General features: G+C 45.3%; 1 protein-coding gene across 1 annotated transcript; it reads right to left on the bottom strand.

The window, feature by feature from the left end:
- Window positions 1–582: 582 nt before the first annotated feature.
- LOC119160293 (uncharacterized) lies at window positions 583–17,699 on the bottom strand. Its single transcript, XM_075887918.1, has 5 exons — window positions 17,620–17,699; window positions 15,731–16,653; window positions 2,825–2,942; window positions 797–1,736; window positions 583–701 (listed from the first exon to the last, which is right to left on the bottom strand). Coding segments are annotated over exons 1-5 (1,986 nt in total). The 5' UTR covers window positions 17,623–17,699; the 3' UTR covers window positions 583–699.
- Between the last annotated feature and the right edge of the window lie 704 nt (window positions 17,700–18,403).

Genomic DNA, 18,403 nt, shown 5'->3' with positions numbered 1-18,403 from the left:
CCACCACAAGAGCAGCAAGACCATGAAATGTATATCATCTTGTCATGCATGACATACATGTCATGATTTTCATCTTATGACTAGACAAATATGTTCTTCATACAATCATGTTATGCCATACCAAGTTTGGTATTGATACTATTATCGAAACGGCCAGGAGAGCTAAATGTCGTAGGTGGCTATATAAATATAGTTAAATAAATAGATTGATAGATAGATAGATAGATAGATAGATAGATAGATAGATAGATAGATAGATAGATAGATAGATAGATAGATAGATAGATAGATAGATAGATCCTTTCGCAAACAAGTCTGTCGTGTCAATGCAACGCTGTATTCGAAACCGCTAAGCAGGTGGTGCGTGCGAAAGGGGTGCACAAAGAAAATACTAGTATACTTTCAACTAACATTTGAACTATATTGCGATCATAAGTGTTTAGTACACGTGCGTGTTTTCAGTTCTTTGCCAGCATGTTGGCAGTCTGTGTATTCTTGTTAAGAAGTCACGTCATCAACTCTAACTTAACAACCCATTGCTTGTGCCGATTGATTGAAAGGCTACTAAAAATACAACGTCAATGTAGTGCAAAAAGTTTATTATCCAATCAGATTCCGAATAATTCAGTGGAGTCTCCAACAATGGTTCACCCCCATTATGAAAAACGGCTGCTGCGGAAAGGCATAGAAGAGCGAAATTTCTGCAAAGAAGAAAATACACGTGATTGTGAGAAATGCAAGAAATCACGAGGGCACTGTGAACATTTAAAAGAACGGAAAGAAAAGGGGAACTTACACTTCTTCTTGCGCAGAAGGGTGGCGTAACTCAGAGGAGAGCCAAGACCATAGCCGTAGTTCAGGCCGTAGCCGAGCAGACCATGGCCATAACCATAGTGACCAGCACCATAGCCGAGAGAGCCTACACCATAGCCGTAATAGAGAGGGGCAGAGTGGGCCACACCGTAGGTAGCGACGGCTGGGGCAGCGTGGGCAACACTGTAGGTAGCGACAGCTGGAGCAGCGTGGACAGCAGCGACAGCTGGAGCAGCATGGACGGCAGCGATGGCTGGTGCAGCGTGAACAGTAGTGACAGCAGGAGCAGCGTGGACAGCAGTTACCGCTGGGGCAGCGGCGTAGGTGGCGACAACTGGGGCAGCAGCAACAACTGGAGCGGACTGCTGGACAACCCTGGTTACAGCTGGGGCGGCAGCGTAGGTGACAGTTGGGGCAGCAGCAACAACCGGAGCGGACTGCTGGACAACCCTGGTTACAGCTGGGGCGGCAGCGTAGGTGACAGCTGGGGCAGCTGCATAAGTGGCGACCGCTGGGGCAGCGTGAACAGCAGTCACGGCTGGAGCAGCTTGCACAGCAGCCACGGCTGGGGCGGCGTGGACAGAGGTAACAGCTGGGGCGGCGGGCACAGTGGTCACAGCTGGGGCAGCGTGGTAGGAGGAAACGGTATGGGCGACGGCTGGGGAAGCGACAGCATAGCTGGCGGCTGGCGCGTAACCATATCCGTAGCCGACACCGTAGCCGGTGAGGCCGGAGTATCCAACGCCATGGGCAAGGCCGTAGTGGGAGAGACCAAGACCGCCGTAACCGAGACCGGCGTAACCCAGGTTTCCGTAGCCAAGGCCATATCCGAGGTTACTGGCGAGAGTGTAACCCCCAGCAAGGTGGCCAACGTGACCAGCAAGGGCGCTGGTGGCCAAAGCGAGGACGATGCAGGCGCGCAGCTAAATGTGAGAAAAAGGGCTTCGTAATGAGAAAACAGGCTAGTTTATGTACCTATTCATCAGCACTACGTGCTGGTTTGGGATATTAAGATTTTAAGATTGGTGCTGAGATATACTAGTTTTACATACGTAAACTGTCGATTTCAGGAACACTTAAAATGACACCGTCCACAGACACGAACAAGCAAAAGCACTGATCATGACTCATTTGCTATGTGTTGATGAATAAACCAACTGGATGAAAGAAAAGTTTCACTGCATGAGTTTTCTAGTCACCTGGTCTCTTTTGATGTGTAATGAAGGCATAGTTAGCCTAAGTCACCAACAAGAATCTGAACATCTGAAAAACAAAAATTGTTCTTTCTGTCAAGACTAGTCGTTTTTGTCTGTGTCTTTTTGAGATGCCCAGCTAAGTTGTCTGGAATACAATAAGTGGTCCAAGCAAAAGCACTTATGACAAATTTTATGTACGCCTCAAACGTAATGTGGCTGGTGTAAACATGAATTGCGCATTTTTTGCTTTCATTTGTCAAGTGTAATTCGGTCAGCAATCATTCTTTTGCTTGATAGCTAAGGCGAAAAAATTTGAATGCTTTCTCACCCAAACACGTTATATGTAAAAACGCAGGGCTTTTGAACAATGTACTAGCGAATAATGTTTTCGCGAGCATTTTAAGTATGAAATAATGATATTAAGTAATTTCACGTCCTAAAACAATGTTATGGTTATGAAAGACTTTGCTGTAGAAGGTTACAAATCTTTCGGCCAATTCGAGTTTAAGTATCTGTAGAGGGTGAATCTTCTAGGTACATAAAGCACGCGTGAATGTTACGTTCCTTCACAAGGCTGGACATATCAGTTTTGCTTGATGTGCTCACTGCATGCAGCATCGTTAGGTATGTCTTTAGGAAGGCATCGCACCGTTTCCTGAACGTCAGTTCCATGGAATGTTGACCCTCTGACTTTTGACTCTGCACTGCCCATATCCGTGCTTTTAACACCTGATGCTCATGAACGGTGGCCGCGGAACTATTATTCACTGCTTCCCGGACTTTCGCATCTTCGGTGGCTTGCTGTCTGCGTATACGTTGAGCCGAAGTGTGCCACGCTCCCACGCCCGAAGTAGCAGCTTGTTGTCGGTGTTACCGCTCAGCCGCTGCTTCCCGAACTCTAGCCTCCGGGTGAGCTTGTTTTCTGCGCCGACTCTGCATTAAGCAGTCGAGAACATGTCACGTACGCTTCAAAGCAGAAAGAAAATGTGTGGCTGGAACGCGCTTATCATTCATCGTAATCAGCCGCAGCAGAAACAAAACGCACGTAATGCCTTACAAATCTGTAGCGGGTAACTCGCTTATCAGGAGAATTATAAATGGCGTCGGGCGTATAAAGGGTGATTACCTACAAATTATTTTTGTAGCAAATAAACGATTTCTTCATGAAATCCCCTTCTCTAGTTCAGGTGGTTTGTATAGGAGGTGCACTTGTAGGCAATGCATTTTTGTGAGGCATGTTACGTACAGGTGGTAACAGTATATATCTGCATAAATAAAACTGCAAACCTAACCAACCTCAAGGCACAAACTGTTCATTTTTTCAACTTTGCTGTATGCAGTTTACACTTATAAAGATCGTTAGCAATACCCGACGCAGACGGCGCCTCAAACCCTCAGTGTTTGAGAAGCTTCGTGATAGTGTGTTTCATTTTGTTAAGATTGTGCACGAAACGCCAACATTCGAATTTATTCTCAAACAAATGCAGCCACCAGCAATAAAGCAGGAATATCCCATGCCGCTTGTTTAAAAAGGACGCGCGTTGCCGCGGATAAGATTATGAAATGAGGCTCTCTATTTGCCGATATGCGTGAATTTCTTGCCGTACATCGTGTTTTATTACGGCGTGCAAAGTCAGCCAAATAAGGAGTTTTTTCCTGAACACGCCGACTACTGCCTTCTTCAACGTCACAATTTTGTGGCATTATCTGAATGGTCGTTTGAGAATACAAGTTTTAATTCAGTTATAAACTTGTTTAGCGATAAATGTTTTATCGGTTACTTTATTTTTGTGAGAGTAATTCGAAAAATATAACTCGTGACACTCCACATTTTTTTGTTTGTTGAACTACGCTACTTCTGTATAAGAAAATAAACCTTTGAGCCGTAAAGTAGCACCATTCATTCTGTACAAGGATGGGTAGGAATTTATTTCTCCTGCATGCTTTATCATAAGTTGGTGTACTCTTGTATATTTTTATGACTGAGGCGGAGAAGTAAGCAAGCACCTTTACTTTCATTCCTTGCTTTGCCTATATTCTTTGTTTTCTCCGATGATTATTGTAATAAAGTTTGAACAATAGCCATAGTCTGTTTACAGAAACACTCTCTTGGCACTCTGTAGAACACATCTACAAAAAAATTGGCAGATCCCACGTACAGTGGCAATCCATGATATGCGAAGCACGAATGAGGAAGGTTGATATGTCATTTTAAAATACCCACAACGTTACGAGGAGGAGGTAAATTATGCCGTACATGAATTCCGTGTCAAGATTATGATGTTTGATTGTGTTGTTTACCTTCGTCATGCTTATACGCCGAAACCTCCTAAAGCAGCACCCAGACCAGCGTGTGGCGAATGTTGTCGTTCCCTCTCCGTGTTCGTGGCTGTGGCTTGCTTCGTAGCTCTCAAGCGCTGTTGTACAAACTAAGAGTGGGCTCTGTGCTGGTGCGTGAACGATTACACCGTCAAGGGCGTGAGAACGGCCCGTTGTGCGCAGCTTGTGGCTCCTGCGAAACACTTGAACATCTCATACTGCACTGTCCCACATTTGCTACGCAGCGGTCTTTGCTAATTAAAGAATGTAAATTCCTAGGACTCAAGTGCGTGACTCTAGGCGACTACCTCTTTCCGAGTGGTTGTGCTTCCCGACGCGACCAGGCTCACCGAGCTCTTCTATCGTTTATGAACCAAACAAACCTGGCCACCCATTTATAGACGGTCTCTCTCTCTCTCTCTTTTACTTTATACTCATACTCGTTGAAGACTTCGTCATTTTTTCTCTCTTTCTCATCTTCTTTCATCTTTTTTTCTCTAATCTTTCTTTCTTTCTTCCCTCCTCCTGAAAGAGTGAGAAGGCGTTGTGCCCCTCCAGGTGGCAGTTGCCTTCTTGGTCTCTCTCTCTTTCCTCTGTGTGTTCGTGTATCTGTGTATGCAAATCAAATAAATAAATAAATAAATAAATGAATAAATAAATAAATAAATAAATCTATCTATTCATATTAAATGATGCCAAATTTAGTATAAGCGGAGCTAGCAAAACGGCCGCGAGCACGCTATGAACGTGTTGTCATGTTCTTACATGACAAGCCAGTCATGATTATCATGTTTGCACCAGTCATATGTCTCCATCATTCATTTACGTCACGTAACACAAAATTTGGTATATGTGGAGCTAGCGAAACGGCCGCGAGTGCGTCATGCATGGCCCAATATACTCCAACGTAACGTTGACACGCGCGCGCTGGGCACAGCGACGCTACGTTAGCAAAGCGCGGGCACTATATAGTCCGACGCTATGCACGACCAGCGTCCGTCGGCGCGGCCCGGCGGCCACCGGCGCGAAATGCGACATGGTGCATTTCGCGCCGATGCATTTCACTTCGTCTGCCTCTTTTCGTGACGGAGGGACGCCGGAGCGCTGAAACACACATGCGTCAAAAAAACGCAGCGCGGCGCGCACCGGAGAGTATATGGCAGGTCCAGCGCCAGGTGCGGCAACGCCGGCGTGAACCTACGAAACGAACACCGCCGCACACGCGCGCCGGGTCACGTCGAAGTGTATTGGCACCTTGACTGTGGCATGTAGTCATGTTCTCACATGACATGCATCTCATGATTCATGTTTGCACCAGTCACGTACCTTCGTTATGCATTGACGTCACGTAATATCAAATTTGGCGTATGTGAAGCTAGCAAAACGGCCGCGAGCTCATCATGGGTGTGGCATGTAGTCATCTTCTTACGTGACACGCATGTAGTGATTATCATGTTTGAATGTGTCATTTACCTATGTCGTTCGTTCGCGTCGCGTAATATTAAATTTGGTACTTGTGATTGATTTGATTGATTGATATGGGGCGTTTAACGTCCCAAAACCACTATATGATTATGAGAGACGCCGTAGTTTAGGGCTCCGGAAATTTCGACCTTCTGGGGTTCTTTAACGTGCACCCAAATCTGAGCACACGGGCCTACAACATTTCCGCCTCCATCAGAAATGCAGCCGCCGAAGCCGGGATTTGAACCCGCGACCGGCGGGTCAGCAGCCGAGTACCTTAGCCACTAGACCACCGCTGCGGGGCGGTACATGTGAAGCTAGCGAATTGGCCGCAAGCGCATCATAAGCGTAGCATGTAGTCATGTGCTTACATGATACGCATCTAAAGCTTATTATGCTTGTACCAGTCTCATACCTTCGTCATCCTTTCACGTCCCGTAATACCAAACATGGTAAAACTGAAGCTAGCGAAACGGCCGCCAGTGCATCATGAGCATGTCATGTAGTCATCTTATTACATTACATGCATCTCTTGATCACCATGTTTGCATCAGTCATGCATGTCTGTCATCCATTCACATACTGTAATACTACATTTGGTATATGCAAAGCTAGCAAAACGGCCGCAAGCACACCATGAGTGTGGCATGTAGCCATGTTGTTACATAAACACGCATGTCATGATTTTCAGGTTAGGGCTTGTCGCTTATGTTCGCCATGCAATCATGTCATATCATACCAGTTTAGCAACATGTCATGTGAACAAAACCACCGCAAGAGCTGCAGGACCGTGAAATGTAAATATGAAATTCTTGACATAAAAGTCATGAAATTCATGTTATGACTAATTGATTGTGTTCTTTACACAGTCATGGTATGCCATACCAAGTTTGGTATGAATATCTTCATCCAAACGGCCAGGAGAGCTAAATGTCGTAGGCGGCGAGATATAGATAGATACGCTCAATGTCGCTGAAGTTCGCTAAGAAATGCTTCGCATTTAAAAGTGTGATGGTGGTGTGGTGGTGGTTGTGATATTGCAAAAGGCGGAGTTAGCCTAGCTTAAACGGCCTGGTAACCCCGCCACGGGGACGACATAAGCCCGCCAAGAGTGTTAATACTGAGCAATGACGATATTGTTACGGTGTAACAATAGCAACTACGTAATTGATAGACGCTTGTGTTTGGTTGTTTCATACCCGCCACGGTGGACTAGTGGCTAAGGCACTGAGCTGCTGACTCGAGGGTCATATCACGGGATCGAATTCCGAGCATGGTGGCCCCAATTTTTGTTAAGGCGGAAATGCATGAGACCCATTTGTTTAGATATAGGTGCGCCTTGAAGAACACCAGGTGGTTGGAATTTTAGGAGCCATCCACGACGGAGTCTTTTATAATCATATGGAGGTTATAAATTGTTAAGCAACAACAACAACAACAACAACAACAACAACAACAACAACAACAGCAAATGACTGTTTTATATAAAGCAGCTAACTAAAGTGAAACTAGAAGTTTCTAGACCTCTATTAACAGACCTTCAGGGAACAGTTGTCAGAAAGAACAAATTTTTATGAATGTGCACAGCTATAGTCAAAATAGGTACGCAGACTTTTCATGGACTAATCCATAAAAATTAGAGTGGCCGTAAATTTGTTGATGGTCAAAGGCCAGTTTGAAGTGCACAGTTAAAGGGCCTCTGCTGATTTTATCGGCAGATACCTACAAACTTTATTCGAACTTTGAAAAAAGTTAATGTTAGAGGGCAATAACTAAAATTTTGTATCACAGGCAAATATCGCGGTGCCGGCACACGTTGCGGAAAGCACGTTCGGTAAAAGAAGTCCCACGAGTACATGACCGCAACAACAACTACAGTAATAGTAGCAACGTACCATTTTTTGCAGGTGCAGGGACATTGCCACTACAAAAGCACGATGAAATGAGTTTGACAGCTATTCAGCGCTAGCTCATTTTGCGCTTCACTACGGTGTGCCGGCGGTAGGTTTGTTGCCAGCGCCATGAAACATGTGCCACGCCCTTTTAATTACGAAAGCACACATCAAAGGAAAGTTGTTTCACCTGTGGGCAGTATTACATCGCGTTTCTAATGCATTGCCGAAACCTATCTCCAAACGACCTCCTCAGCTGCGCGTCGAGAAGGAAAGTTTTCTACAAGCCGTAAAAGAAAAAATATTTGGACCTGGATAGCAAGCATAAATTAGTTCTCAATTTCAATTAGCTTTGTGTAGGCTGAGGTCTTTCGGCGAATGGCTCGAATAACACGTTCCGACTAGGTTTCGAACGGGGCGAAAGCGGTCAAACTCATTGGAAATTCACCAGAAAAAATCACGCGGAGAAACCTTACCATTTTTTTTCTCGCCACGCGATAGCACATATCTATTCTTCTTCACTGCTTTGACGGCACTATCTCAAACACGTGTTGTAAACAACCAGCCACACATTCAACATGGCAGCCAGGAGCGTAGCAAGAAATTTTTACAGCGACAGTTATTATTAGACCATAACAAGGGTCACGTGGGCCGTAATTGTCCGCCACCGGTGCCGGTGTCCGTTTAAAAAAAAAACCAAGGAACAACCAGGCGTCGCACAACGTGAATTACGTAACGAGTGGGTCATCGAATGCTCGTTCTTGTCCTTTTCATCTATTGCCCATGACGCATACCCACTGTAGAGGATTGACGAAGAATTGAGTGGTTTTGTAAAATAATACGCAGTTTTAAAATAATAGAGGTTATATATTAGAAATAATAGATATGACCTAGATAATTGTGGTACTTGATTTATACATATCTTATATAAACAAAGAAAAGAACTTGGAATAAATTAGAGCACTACTGAGTATTACGTTGTAAGCACGTTAGTATAACATTGCAGACTAATTAGTGAAGCAATCAGCTTCTATAATAATTCAGTCCCTTACAGCCACGCATACTCTCGCACCGGAGAAGAGAATAAAGAAAAATGCACAAAGTTTTTTGCAAGCGTGTAACGGGTAGCACGCTTCTGCGTATAATGACGAAGGATTACACACTTAATAACTTCTTAGTACACAAAAATGTCTTAGATTTATTGCATAGCGGGTATCCTGCAAGTGTGAATAAATTAGTTACCTAAAGAGTAAATAAATATTTTAAAAGCCGCTATTCCTTCCAGTTTTCACTGTTAATGCAGCTGCACGTTCTTCGCAGGCATGGTGTTTTTATTTATTTGGGTGGGGGGGTGTTTAACTATACTTTTTTGTTAGGTTCATGTGCGCGTTTATTTATTTATTAGAATACCCTCAGGGCCCGTAGGCCATTACAGAGGGGGTAGGTACAACAATTATAACACACAAGAAAAAAAAGACAAAATAAAGAAACAAGTGTCAGATGCGCAAATCAGGAAGGCAACATAAGTCAACTAAAAATGTATAAGAATTCAAGCACATACAAGACAAAGATAGATAATGGAAACTGCGTATAGTTACAAGAATTGCTGAGAAATTGCAGTCTTGAATAACAAAGGGTCTGTTATTGTTACAACGGAAGAGGGAAGGTGGTTCCAATCGGCGGCTGTTTTCGGTAAGAAGGCTGCTGAAAAGAATTTGGTGCGGCAAAACGGAATGGCAACCTTATGCTGATGATCAATGCGCGATGAGTGGTATGACGGTCGTGAAATGAGGCCTCGCTTCATTGATGGATTGTGAAAAAATATCTTATGAAAAAAATGCACTCGCGCCAGTTTCCTCCGGACAGTTAAATTGGGTAGGTCAAGGTTAGATTTCATTTCTGATATGCTAGCAGTACGGGAATAATTAGAACAAATGAACCGAACTGAGCGGTTCTGAACAGATTCTAACGCGTTAAATAAATTTTGCTGCACGGGATCCCATATAGCGGACGCGTACTCAAGCTTTGGGCGAATTAGTGATCGGTATAATAGAATTTTGAGGGACAGCGGAGCGCGAGAAAAGTTGCGGCGTAAGTATCCTAGCGTTCGGTTAGCGTTATTACAGATGTAGGTAACATGCGTGTGCCAAGATAGATTGTTGGTAATGTAAACGCCGAGGTACTTATATGAAGAGACATGCTGGAGGGGAACGGCGTTAATTCTGTAGGTACAGGGGGGAGAAATAGATCGCCGGGTTATTGACATGCATTTAGATTTGTTAGAGTTGAGAGTCATAAGCCATTTATTGCACCAGGTTGAGACAGTGTCAAGGTCTGACTGTAAAAATTGGTTATCATATTCATTGTTTATTTCGCGGTAAATTACACAATCATCTGCAAATAACCTTATAGCGGAGTTAATGCTGTCTGGGAGATCATTAATATATATAAGAAAAAGTAAAGGGCCTAATACGGAACCTTGGGGTACGCCGGATGTTACTTTAGAAAGAGGTGAGTTATAGCCATTAGTTGTTACAAACTGAGTGCGATTAGTCAGAAAGCATTCAATCTATTTAAGAATGTTCGGGTCAATGTTTAAGGCACTAATTTTCAGGAGGAGTAATTGGTGAGGTACTTTATCGAAAGCTTTTTGAAAGTCAAGAAAAATGCAATGCACAAGTGAGCCGCGATCTAAAGCCGATGCTATGTCATTAGTAAAATAAAGAAGTTGGGTTTCACATGAGTAACTTTTTCGGAATCCGTGCTGGTAGGGAGTAAAAAAAGAATTTGATTCTAGGATTGAGACGGGTCTGCAGCGTGACGCTTTTATTATTATTTTTTTAATTTAAGCAACTCACTAGCAGACGCTGCTTGCGTCGGCGTTGCGAGGTTAAAGAGGGGAGAGGAGAGAGAGAGGAGGAGAAATAGGGGACTTTATATATATATACATATATATATATATATATATATATATATATATATATATATATATATATATATATATATATATATATATATTGTTAAGTGCCCGGTAATCAACGCAAAAGCGCATGGAGCCATCTTTTTTCCGTACCAAAACAACAGGGGACGACCAAGGGCTAGTTTATGGACGAATTATTTCTCGTTGAAGCATGTCAGCGACGTTTTCTTCGATGATTTTTCGCTCAGCGAGAGACACGCGGTACGGGCGGCGATGTACAATAGATGTTCCCTCCGTCTGAATGCGATGCGCTGCAGTGGTAGTTCGGCCCAACGTCGAAGAGCAGGTGTCGAAAGAATCGGCGTGTTTCGTTAATAACGCAAGCAACTGCTGCGCCTGCATAGCTGTTAAGTCATCACTGATACGAGATGTGAAGGGAGAGAATGAGGCAGGCTTACTCATAGAACGGTCGTTGGTAGAGGCAGGGTTAAGTGGCGTGACGCTGACAGGCTCAGCATCCACAACACAGGCTACTGCAGTGCCCTCTGGCAGGAGAACTTTCTCTGGCGTTTTATTCGTAGCAATGACGAGCGCGGAGCCATGGTGAAAGCGTACGACACCTGATGCAAGGGCTATGCCTTTTGCGACGCAAGTCGACGAAGGGGACACCAAGACGTCACCGTGGTCGATGTCCTTAGATATCAGGGTCACAATTCGTTCTTGGTGTGGCGGTAGTTCGAGGTCTTCGCGAGCGAACAGGCGTAGAGGCTTGTAGACGCCTTCGTCGAACATGGAGTCCGTATTAGTTAGGTGCAGAATCCGTTCACCACAACATATAGCGGCTGAAGAAGAAGATAGGAAGTCCCACCCTAGAATTAGCTGGTGAGAGCACCGGGTAAGCACAGTGAACTCGATGTAATGCAAAATGTCATCAATAAACACACGAGCAGTACAAAGAGCAAAAGGGCGGATAGCGTTCCCCTGGGCTTCGACTAGATTGGGTCCATTATAAGGTGTCATTACTTTCTTCAGGCGTTTGCACAAATCATACCTAATCACAGAAACTGTAGCACCGGTGTCCACCAAAGCGTCCACGAGAACTCCTTCCACCGTAACAGAAACCATGTTGAACGGGCGTGCTGGAGGAATATGAGTCCTACTGTTACATGCAGTTTCTCCTCCGAAAACTGCATCATTTAGTTTTCCGACCGGTTATCAGTAGTAAACGAGGCTGGCCGAAGAGGAGAGGAGGAGCGACGGAAGGGCGAAGGTGATCGGCGTCGGCTTGAACGGTAAGTGTTCCGCGTCTCAGTCGACGCGGGCGGAGATGGAGACCGCTGCTGTCCAGATGAATAACGACGAGCGTAAGAATCCCCTCTGGAAAAGTCCCGTTCGCGCATGTCGTACCCGCGACGCTCGTCCTGCTGGCGCTTGCGGCAGAAGCGCGATATATGGCCACGATATCCACAGTAAAAGCATGTTGGGCGAGACGGGCGCCAAGGCGGGTAGTAGAGGTCGTTCGGCACACCGGGAGATAGCGGACTCAAGTGGACTGACGGAGGGTCGGGTGGGATTGGCCGGAAGTGGACCGGTGGTGCAGCAGCAACCGGCGTGAATGATGGCAGCGGTGAAGTAGAGTTTACGTTGCGAGGAGGCGCGGCCGCAACTTGCGCGTACGTTGGAGGGCTAGACGGAGGTGGCTGGACGTAGGCTGGACCGGTGAATGATGTTAGTTCCTCCCTTACGATGTCACGGAGGGCCATGCTTGAAGGCTGTGTGACAGATGGAGAAGGTTGTGAGATGCCCATTGATTGAAGTTCTTCTCGTATGATCTCCCGTATCATGTCACGCAGGTCGCGGTCGGCGGCACGGTGTTCACTATTGCCCGACTGAAGGCGAACAGAATCAAGTTCGTCGAGACGCTGACACGTAGAGACGACGTCCGTGACAGTAGAAGGATTCTGGGCAACAAGGGCATTGTAGGCAATGCTTCCGATGCCCTTCAGGATGTGGCGCAGTTTGTCCGACTCGGACATCGAAGAATTGACGCGCCGGCAAAGCGCAAGGACATCCTCGATATAAGATGTGTATGACTCGCCGGGATGTTGTTGGCGAGTATCTAGGGCCCTCCGCGCTAGAGCGGATCGAACGGCTGGCGTGCCGAATACTTGGCGAAGCTGCTGCTTGAAGGCAGGCCAGTCGGTGAGGTCAATCTCATGGTTCAAGAACCATGTCTTGGCAACGCCCGTGAGATAAAGCGATACTCGGCGGAGCTTGTTAGAGTCGTCCCAGTGATTAGTTGCGCTTACCCGCTCGTAGTTATCGAGCCAGTCCTCCACATCTTCGCCGCGGAGACCAGCGAAGATCGGAGGGTCACGCTGGTGGTTTACGATGTAAAGAGGAGGGGCTTGCGGCGCAGTGGCGGCTTGCGGCGCAGAGACGGGAGCCGAAAGGGCATCCACCCACTCAGTCTGAGACATGTTGGCGGACTGAGGGTCTAAGCGGCGGCCTGAACGGAGCTCCAGCGAGTAGGCGTTGTAAGTAGAGGTACTGGGAACGTCAATCCACCTCCACCACGTATGACGACTCGGTTGCAGCGAGGTTTATTGGCCGTGAACTCGGGAACGAACAAGCGCAACGGACCCGACAAAGAAGCGCTCGTGTCAAGCAGATGATGATTGTCAGCCAGAACATATGATGATGATTGAGTGCTGTTCAGATGAATGAGGATGAAGCGCATAATAGATGCCTACAATATATATATATATATATATATATATATATATATATATATATATATATATATATATATACGCAGCGAAAACTTCAGAGTTAGCGAGGTTAATCTCCCCACCTCTGGCTGTGCCCATAATGGTAACAAAGGCGTCAATGGTGGCTCGTATCAGCGCAATTGCTAACTAACCTTCAACACAATGATGTTCACGGCCTCGCCAAGGAGGACGACTTCACCGAGAGCCTGTTTTTGCTTGCATGCCCTAACGTGTCTTGCTTTTGCACAGCCGGCTGGAATTATCACCGCCACTGTCGATGTGTCCCCTCGTGTTTCTCCCGCTGGCGCATCTCCCCAAAACAAAACAAGAAAACGTTTGAAAGGCAAGAAAACAATTTATTTTCAGTGTTTTGTACGCATAAATTGAGTCCGGTATGAAAATTAATTCCCACAAAAGCGGCGAAATACAGCGATTCCTTAAAGTGTCGAATCGTTAAAGTGACACGCCCTCTTATGGTTTTCCGGCGCTCTGGCGGCTTATCAGTTGCTTCGCTTCTCATGTGTGAAGGCATCATGAGCGCGATATACAATGAATGAGTATTCAGAAATTATTTTATTCAAAAGAAAATTGAATCACCTAAAAAAAGCGAGCAGAGTAAACAACTTTTCTTGAAGTCAAATTGTGCATGAAGTTTTTTTTTGTTTTTAGGTGGTCGCCTAAATAGGAAGAAGCCATTGTTATAAGTACCATTTAAAAGCTCTGTGGTTTGATGTTCAGTGCATGAAACAATTTTATTTGATTCCTGAGAATTAAATACCTCGAATATTTAAGTTTAGGTGGAAGTTGTGTAGATAGGCCAACGTTATTAGAATGATACGACAGCGTTTGAATAATAACAATATCTGAGGTTCAACGTCCCTACACAAAGGTTTGATTATGAGAGACGCCGTAGCAGGCCCCTGAACTTTTCACCATCGGCTATTTTTTACCATGCACTGAAATCGCACAGTACACCGTCGTCTACCTTCCTGCCTCCATCGAAATGCGACCACCGCGGCCGGCATCGAAACTGCGACCTTCGGGTGAGCAGCTGGGCACCCGAAAAGCTACATCAGCGCGATGCAAAAAGTTTCGGTATTCGCACATCTAAACAAAACGACTATCTTCCGTCCTGAGTTAGAAAGTAAAAGTTTCCAACAAACGTAAATTGCAGGTATAGTGGTTTCAGTGCACTACTGCAAGTCCGAAAGTGGTGGGTCCGATCACTATGACAGTGGTCGCCTTTTTATGAAGGCGACATGAGAGAGGTCTGTGCATGGTGCGATATCAGAACACATTAAAGATCATCTGTTGGTTTGAATATTCGAAGACCTGCACTTTGTTGTGCCTCATGATGATATTGTGGTTTCTATGAAGAATCATCTAACGATCGTAATTTAAAATAAAAGGGCCATGTGGATGATTAGTTGTTCAATTACCACCTTGTCGTTTAAACTGGATTTCGCAAATTAAATAGCTCATGGCGAACCGTCGAAGGGTACAACTGCCTGCGTATTCGTTAGCGCGACATGCGTAGTAGTTCAATAACGTCCACAACCAGAATAACTTAACGGTCTTTGCTAGAAAAAAATGCCATGTTGTTTCAGCCTAATGACTGAACTGATACTCCGTTCGTAATCTGTACTCATGAAAAGCACCCCCGGTTATGCAAACTAAATAAGTAATTAATCTACCAGCAGGTGTCAATCATTGCATGACGTGCCACATTGTCACAGTGATGAAGGTTAACTACACAATGATCCTACATTAGTCACTAATATATCAATTACGGCTAACTTTGCCAAAATTGCTTATCATCAACTTTTATGCTGAATAAATTAACGTAGTGCGTATTCCCACAGCAATTTTCTTTAGGTCTATAGAAAAATCAACCTGACGTTCTCGGCACAAAAAGAATTATATCCCAATTGAAATCGCCTAAGCCTGATCAAAACCGCAAAAGTGGCAGCCTATTCCGGTGAATTATGTTAAAGAAAATTGACAAGATTTCAAACTAAAAGTATGACTAGTACTACCATAACAGTATTGTGTCCGTGAGTATGGCGAGCTCTTCCTCAGCAAGGTGTAAAGTCTGTCGTGTTGCCTCACAACTCTCCTTTGCATTCTAGTTCAACAATATCTTGTTTATGTGAATTGAGTGAAACACTATCATTCAAAACGCAGATACTGTGCAAAAACTTTATTATCCCATAAGGTTCCGTATACTTCAGTGGAGTCTCCAAGTCGAGTTTATCGTCGATGGGTTCTGTGGAAGCGCTTGGAATAGCGCAATTTCTGCAAAAAAAAAGAAATATTGTTGCATGTTTGTAACATTTCAAAAATCGTGTCACGTACTGAACCTTGCATAGAAGTAAGAGGAACTTACACTTCTTCTTGCGCAGAAGGGTGGCGTAACTCAGAGGAGAGCCAAGACCATAGCCATAGTTCAGGCCGTAGCCGAGCAGGCCATGGCCATAACCGTAGTGACCAGCACCATAACCGAGGGAGCCTACACCATAGCCGTAGTAGAGTGGGGCAGAGTGGGCCACACCGTAGGTAGCTACGGCTGGGGCAGCGTGGGCAACACTGTAGGTAGTGACAGCTGGAGCAGCGTGGACAGCAGCGACAGCTGGGGCAGCATGGACGGCAGCGACGGCAGGCGCAGCATGAACAGTTGTGACAGCAGGAGCAGCGTGGACAGCAGTCACAGCTGGGGCGGCGGCGTAGGTGGCGACAGTTGGGGCAGCAGCAACAACCGGAGCGGACTGCTGGACAACCTTGGTTACAGCAGGGGCGGCAGCGTAGGTGACAGCTGGGGCAGCGGCATAAGTGGCGACAGCTGGGGCAGCGTGGACAGCAGTCACAGCTGGAGCAGCTTGCACAGTAGCCACGGCTGGAGCAGCTTGCACAGCAGCGACGACTGGGGCTGCGTGAACAGAGGTAACAGCTGGGGTGGCGTGCACAGTGGTCACAGCTGGGGCAGCATTGTAGGAGGAGACGGTATGGGCGACGGCTGGGGCAGCGACAGCATAGCTGGCGGCTGGCGCGTAACCATATCCGTAGCCGACGCCGTAGCCGGTGAGGCCGGAGTACCCAACGCCATGAGCAAGGCCGTAGTGGGAGAGACCAAGACCACCGTAACCAAGACCAGCGTAACCCAGGTTGCCGTAGCCAAGGCCGTAACCGAGGTTACTGGCGAGAGTGTAACCCCCGGCAAGGTGGCCAACGTGACCAGCAAGGGCACTGGTGGCCAGGGCGAGGATGATGCAGGCGCGCAGCTGAATGTGAGAAAAAGGGCTTCGTATTAAAGAATAAGGCAACTCTATGTGACTGTTCATCAGCACTACGTGCTGTGTTGGGGTATTGTGATATTACGAATGGTGCTCAGGTATACCAGTTGTACCATATGTCACCTGTCGATTTCAAGAACACTTAGAAGGGCACCGTAAACAGGCACGAACAAGTAAAAGCACCGATCATGACTTGTTTGCTATGTGTTGTGGAATAAACCAACTGGATGAAAGAAGTGTTTTACTGCGTGAGTTTTCTAATCTCCTGGTCTCTTTTGTTGTGTAACCAAGGCACAGTTAGCCTAAGTCATCTGCAAGTTTCTGAACATCTGAAAACCCAAAAAATTTTTTTCTGTCAGGACTACTCGTTTTTGTCTGTGTCTTTTTGAGGTGCCCTACCATGTTGTCTGGAATACACTAAGTGGTCCAAGCAAAATCACCTATGAGTAGTTTTATCTACGCCTCAAATATATTGTGGCTAGTGTAAACATAAATTATGCATTTTTTGCTTTCATTTGTCAAGTGTAAATTGGTCAGCACTCATTCTATTGCTTGATAGCTAAGACGAAAAATTTTCAATGCTTTCTCACCGAAACCCGTTTAATGTAAAAATGCAGGGCTTTTGAACAACGTACTAGCAAATATTGTTTTCGCGAGCAGTCCATTTGAAGTGTGAAATTAATGATATAAGGTAATTTTACGTCCTAAAGCAATGTTATGGTTACGAAAGACATTGCTGTAGAGGGTTCCAAAACTTTCGGCTAATTCGTGTTCTTAACGCCCGCTGACTTCGCTGACTACATAGGCCTCTATCCATCAGCCTCCTTCTAGATGTGATTGCCATAGCCAGGATCGAACTCGCGACCTTCAGTTCAGTAGCCGACCAACACAGCCACTGCTGCACCACGCTCGACGAGGTACGAAACCACAGCAAGGAGTTAACTAGTGACTTACCATGGTGGTGGTCCTGGTCTGTTAGAGGAGCAGATGCTTCTGATCTTGGTCGGTGGCGAATGGCTTTATATACCTGGTTTTGGCTTGAAGGAGTCGCAAAACAGCTGTAGCAACCAGCAGAAAAATACCAATGCTTTTTTTTGTTTTTTTGTTAATTTTCCCCAGCCGTACGTGCGCTCCATTGGCATACCTAACATAAGGTATTTTTTAACGCTATATATTGTGGTGAAATCGTGTTTTTTTGTTAATGTTTGATCATGCGCTTAAGCTGCCTTATAAACGTCATGAATTCAAGAAAATTTGTAAAATTATAAAATATTCAATAGTCAGCTGTAACCGCCAAGGTGAGCAACATATTTAGCAGTGAAATTGAAACGTGGCGACACGTTCAGACGTTCAGCAAAACCAGTTACCTCTCAAAACTGCGGTAGAACAAACACGTTTGACGCTCACATTTCTTTTGTTACATGATCTTAGACTACTAGGCCGTGGAGAAACTTGTATTTCAACCTGTTTTCGAAGTGCATTTATAAGCTCCTGCAAAAAGTACAGATGGGTTGTGCGATGTTATTATGTTGCTTTTTTCAAGAATGAACGGGGTGTCATGCAGTACATGAGACACTAGTCTATGGAATGTAATAATATATTACTTTGGAAAGAATGACTTTAGCACGATTAACAAGGCGTAGTCCAAAAACAGAATTTCGATCCTCGGAATTTAACTTCGACTTACTTGACGCAGGAATGTCTGCACACAACAAAAGTAAGTTTATAATGCGGTCAT

Source organism: Rhipicephalus microplus, chromosome 3 (genome assembly GCF_043290135.1).
Source record: "Rhipicephalus microplus isolate Deutch F79 chromosome 3, USDA_Rmic, whole genome shotgun sequence".
NCBI lineage: Eukaryota > Metazoa > Arthropoda > Arachnida > Ixodida > Ixodidae > Rhipicephalus > Rhipicephalus microplus.
Note: the sequence above shows the minus strand (reverse complement) of the source record. Positions and strands in the feature narration are given on the sequence as shown.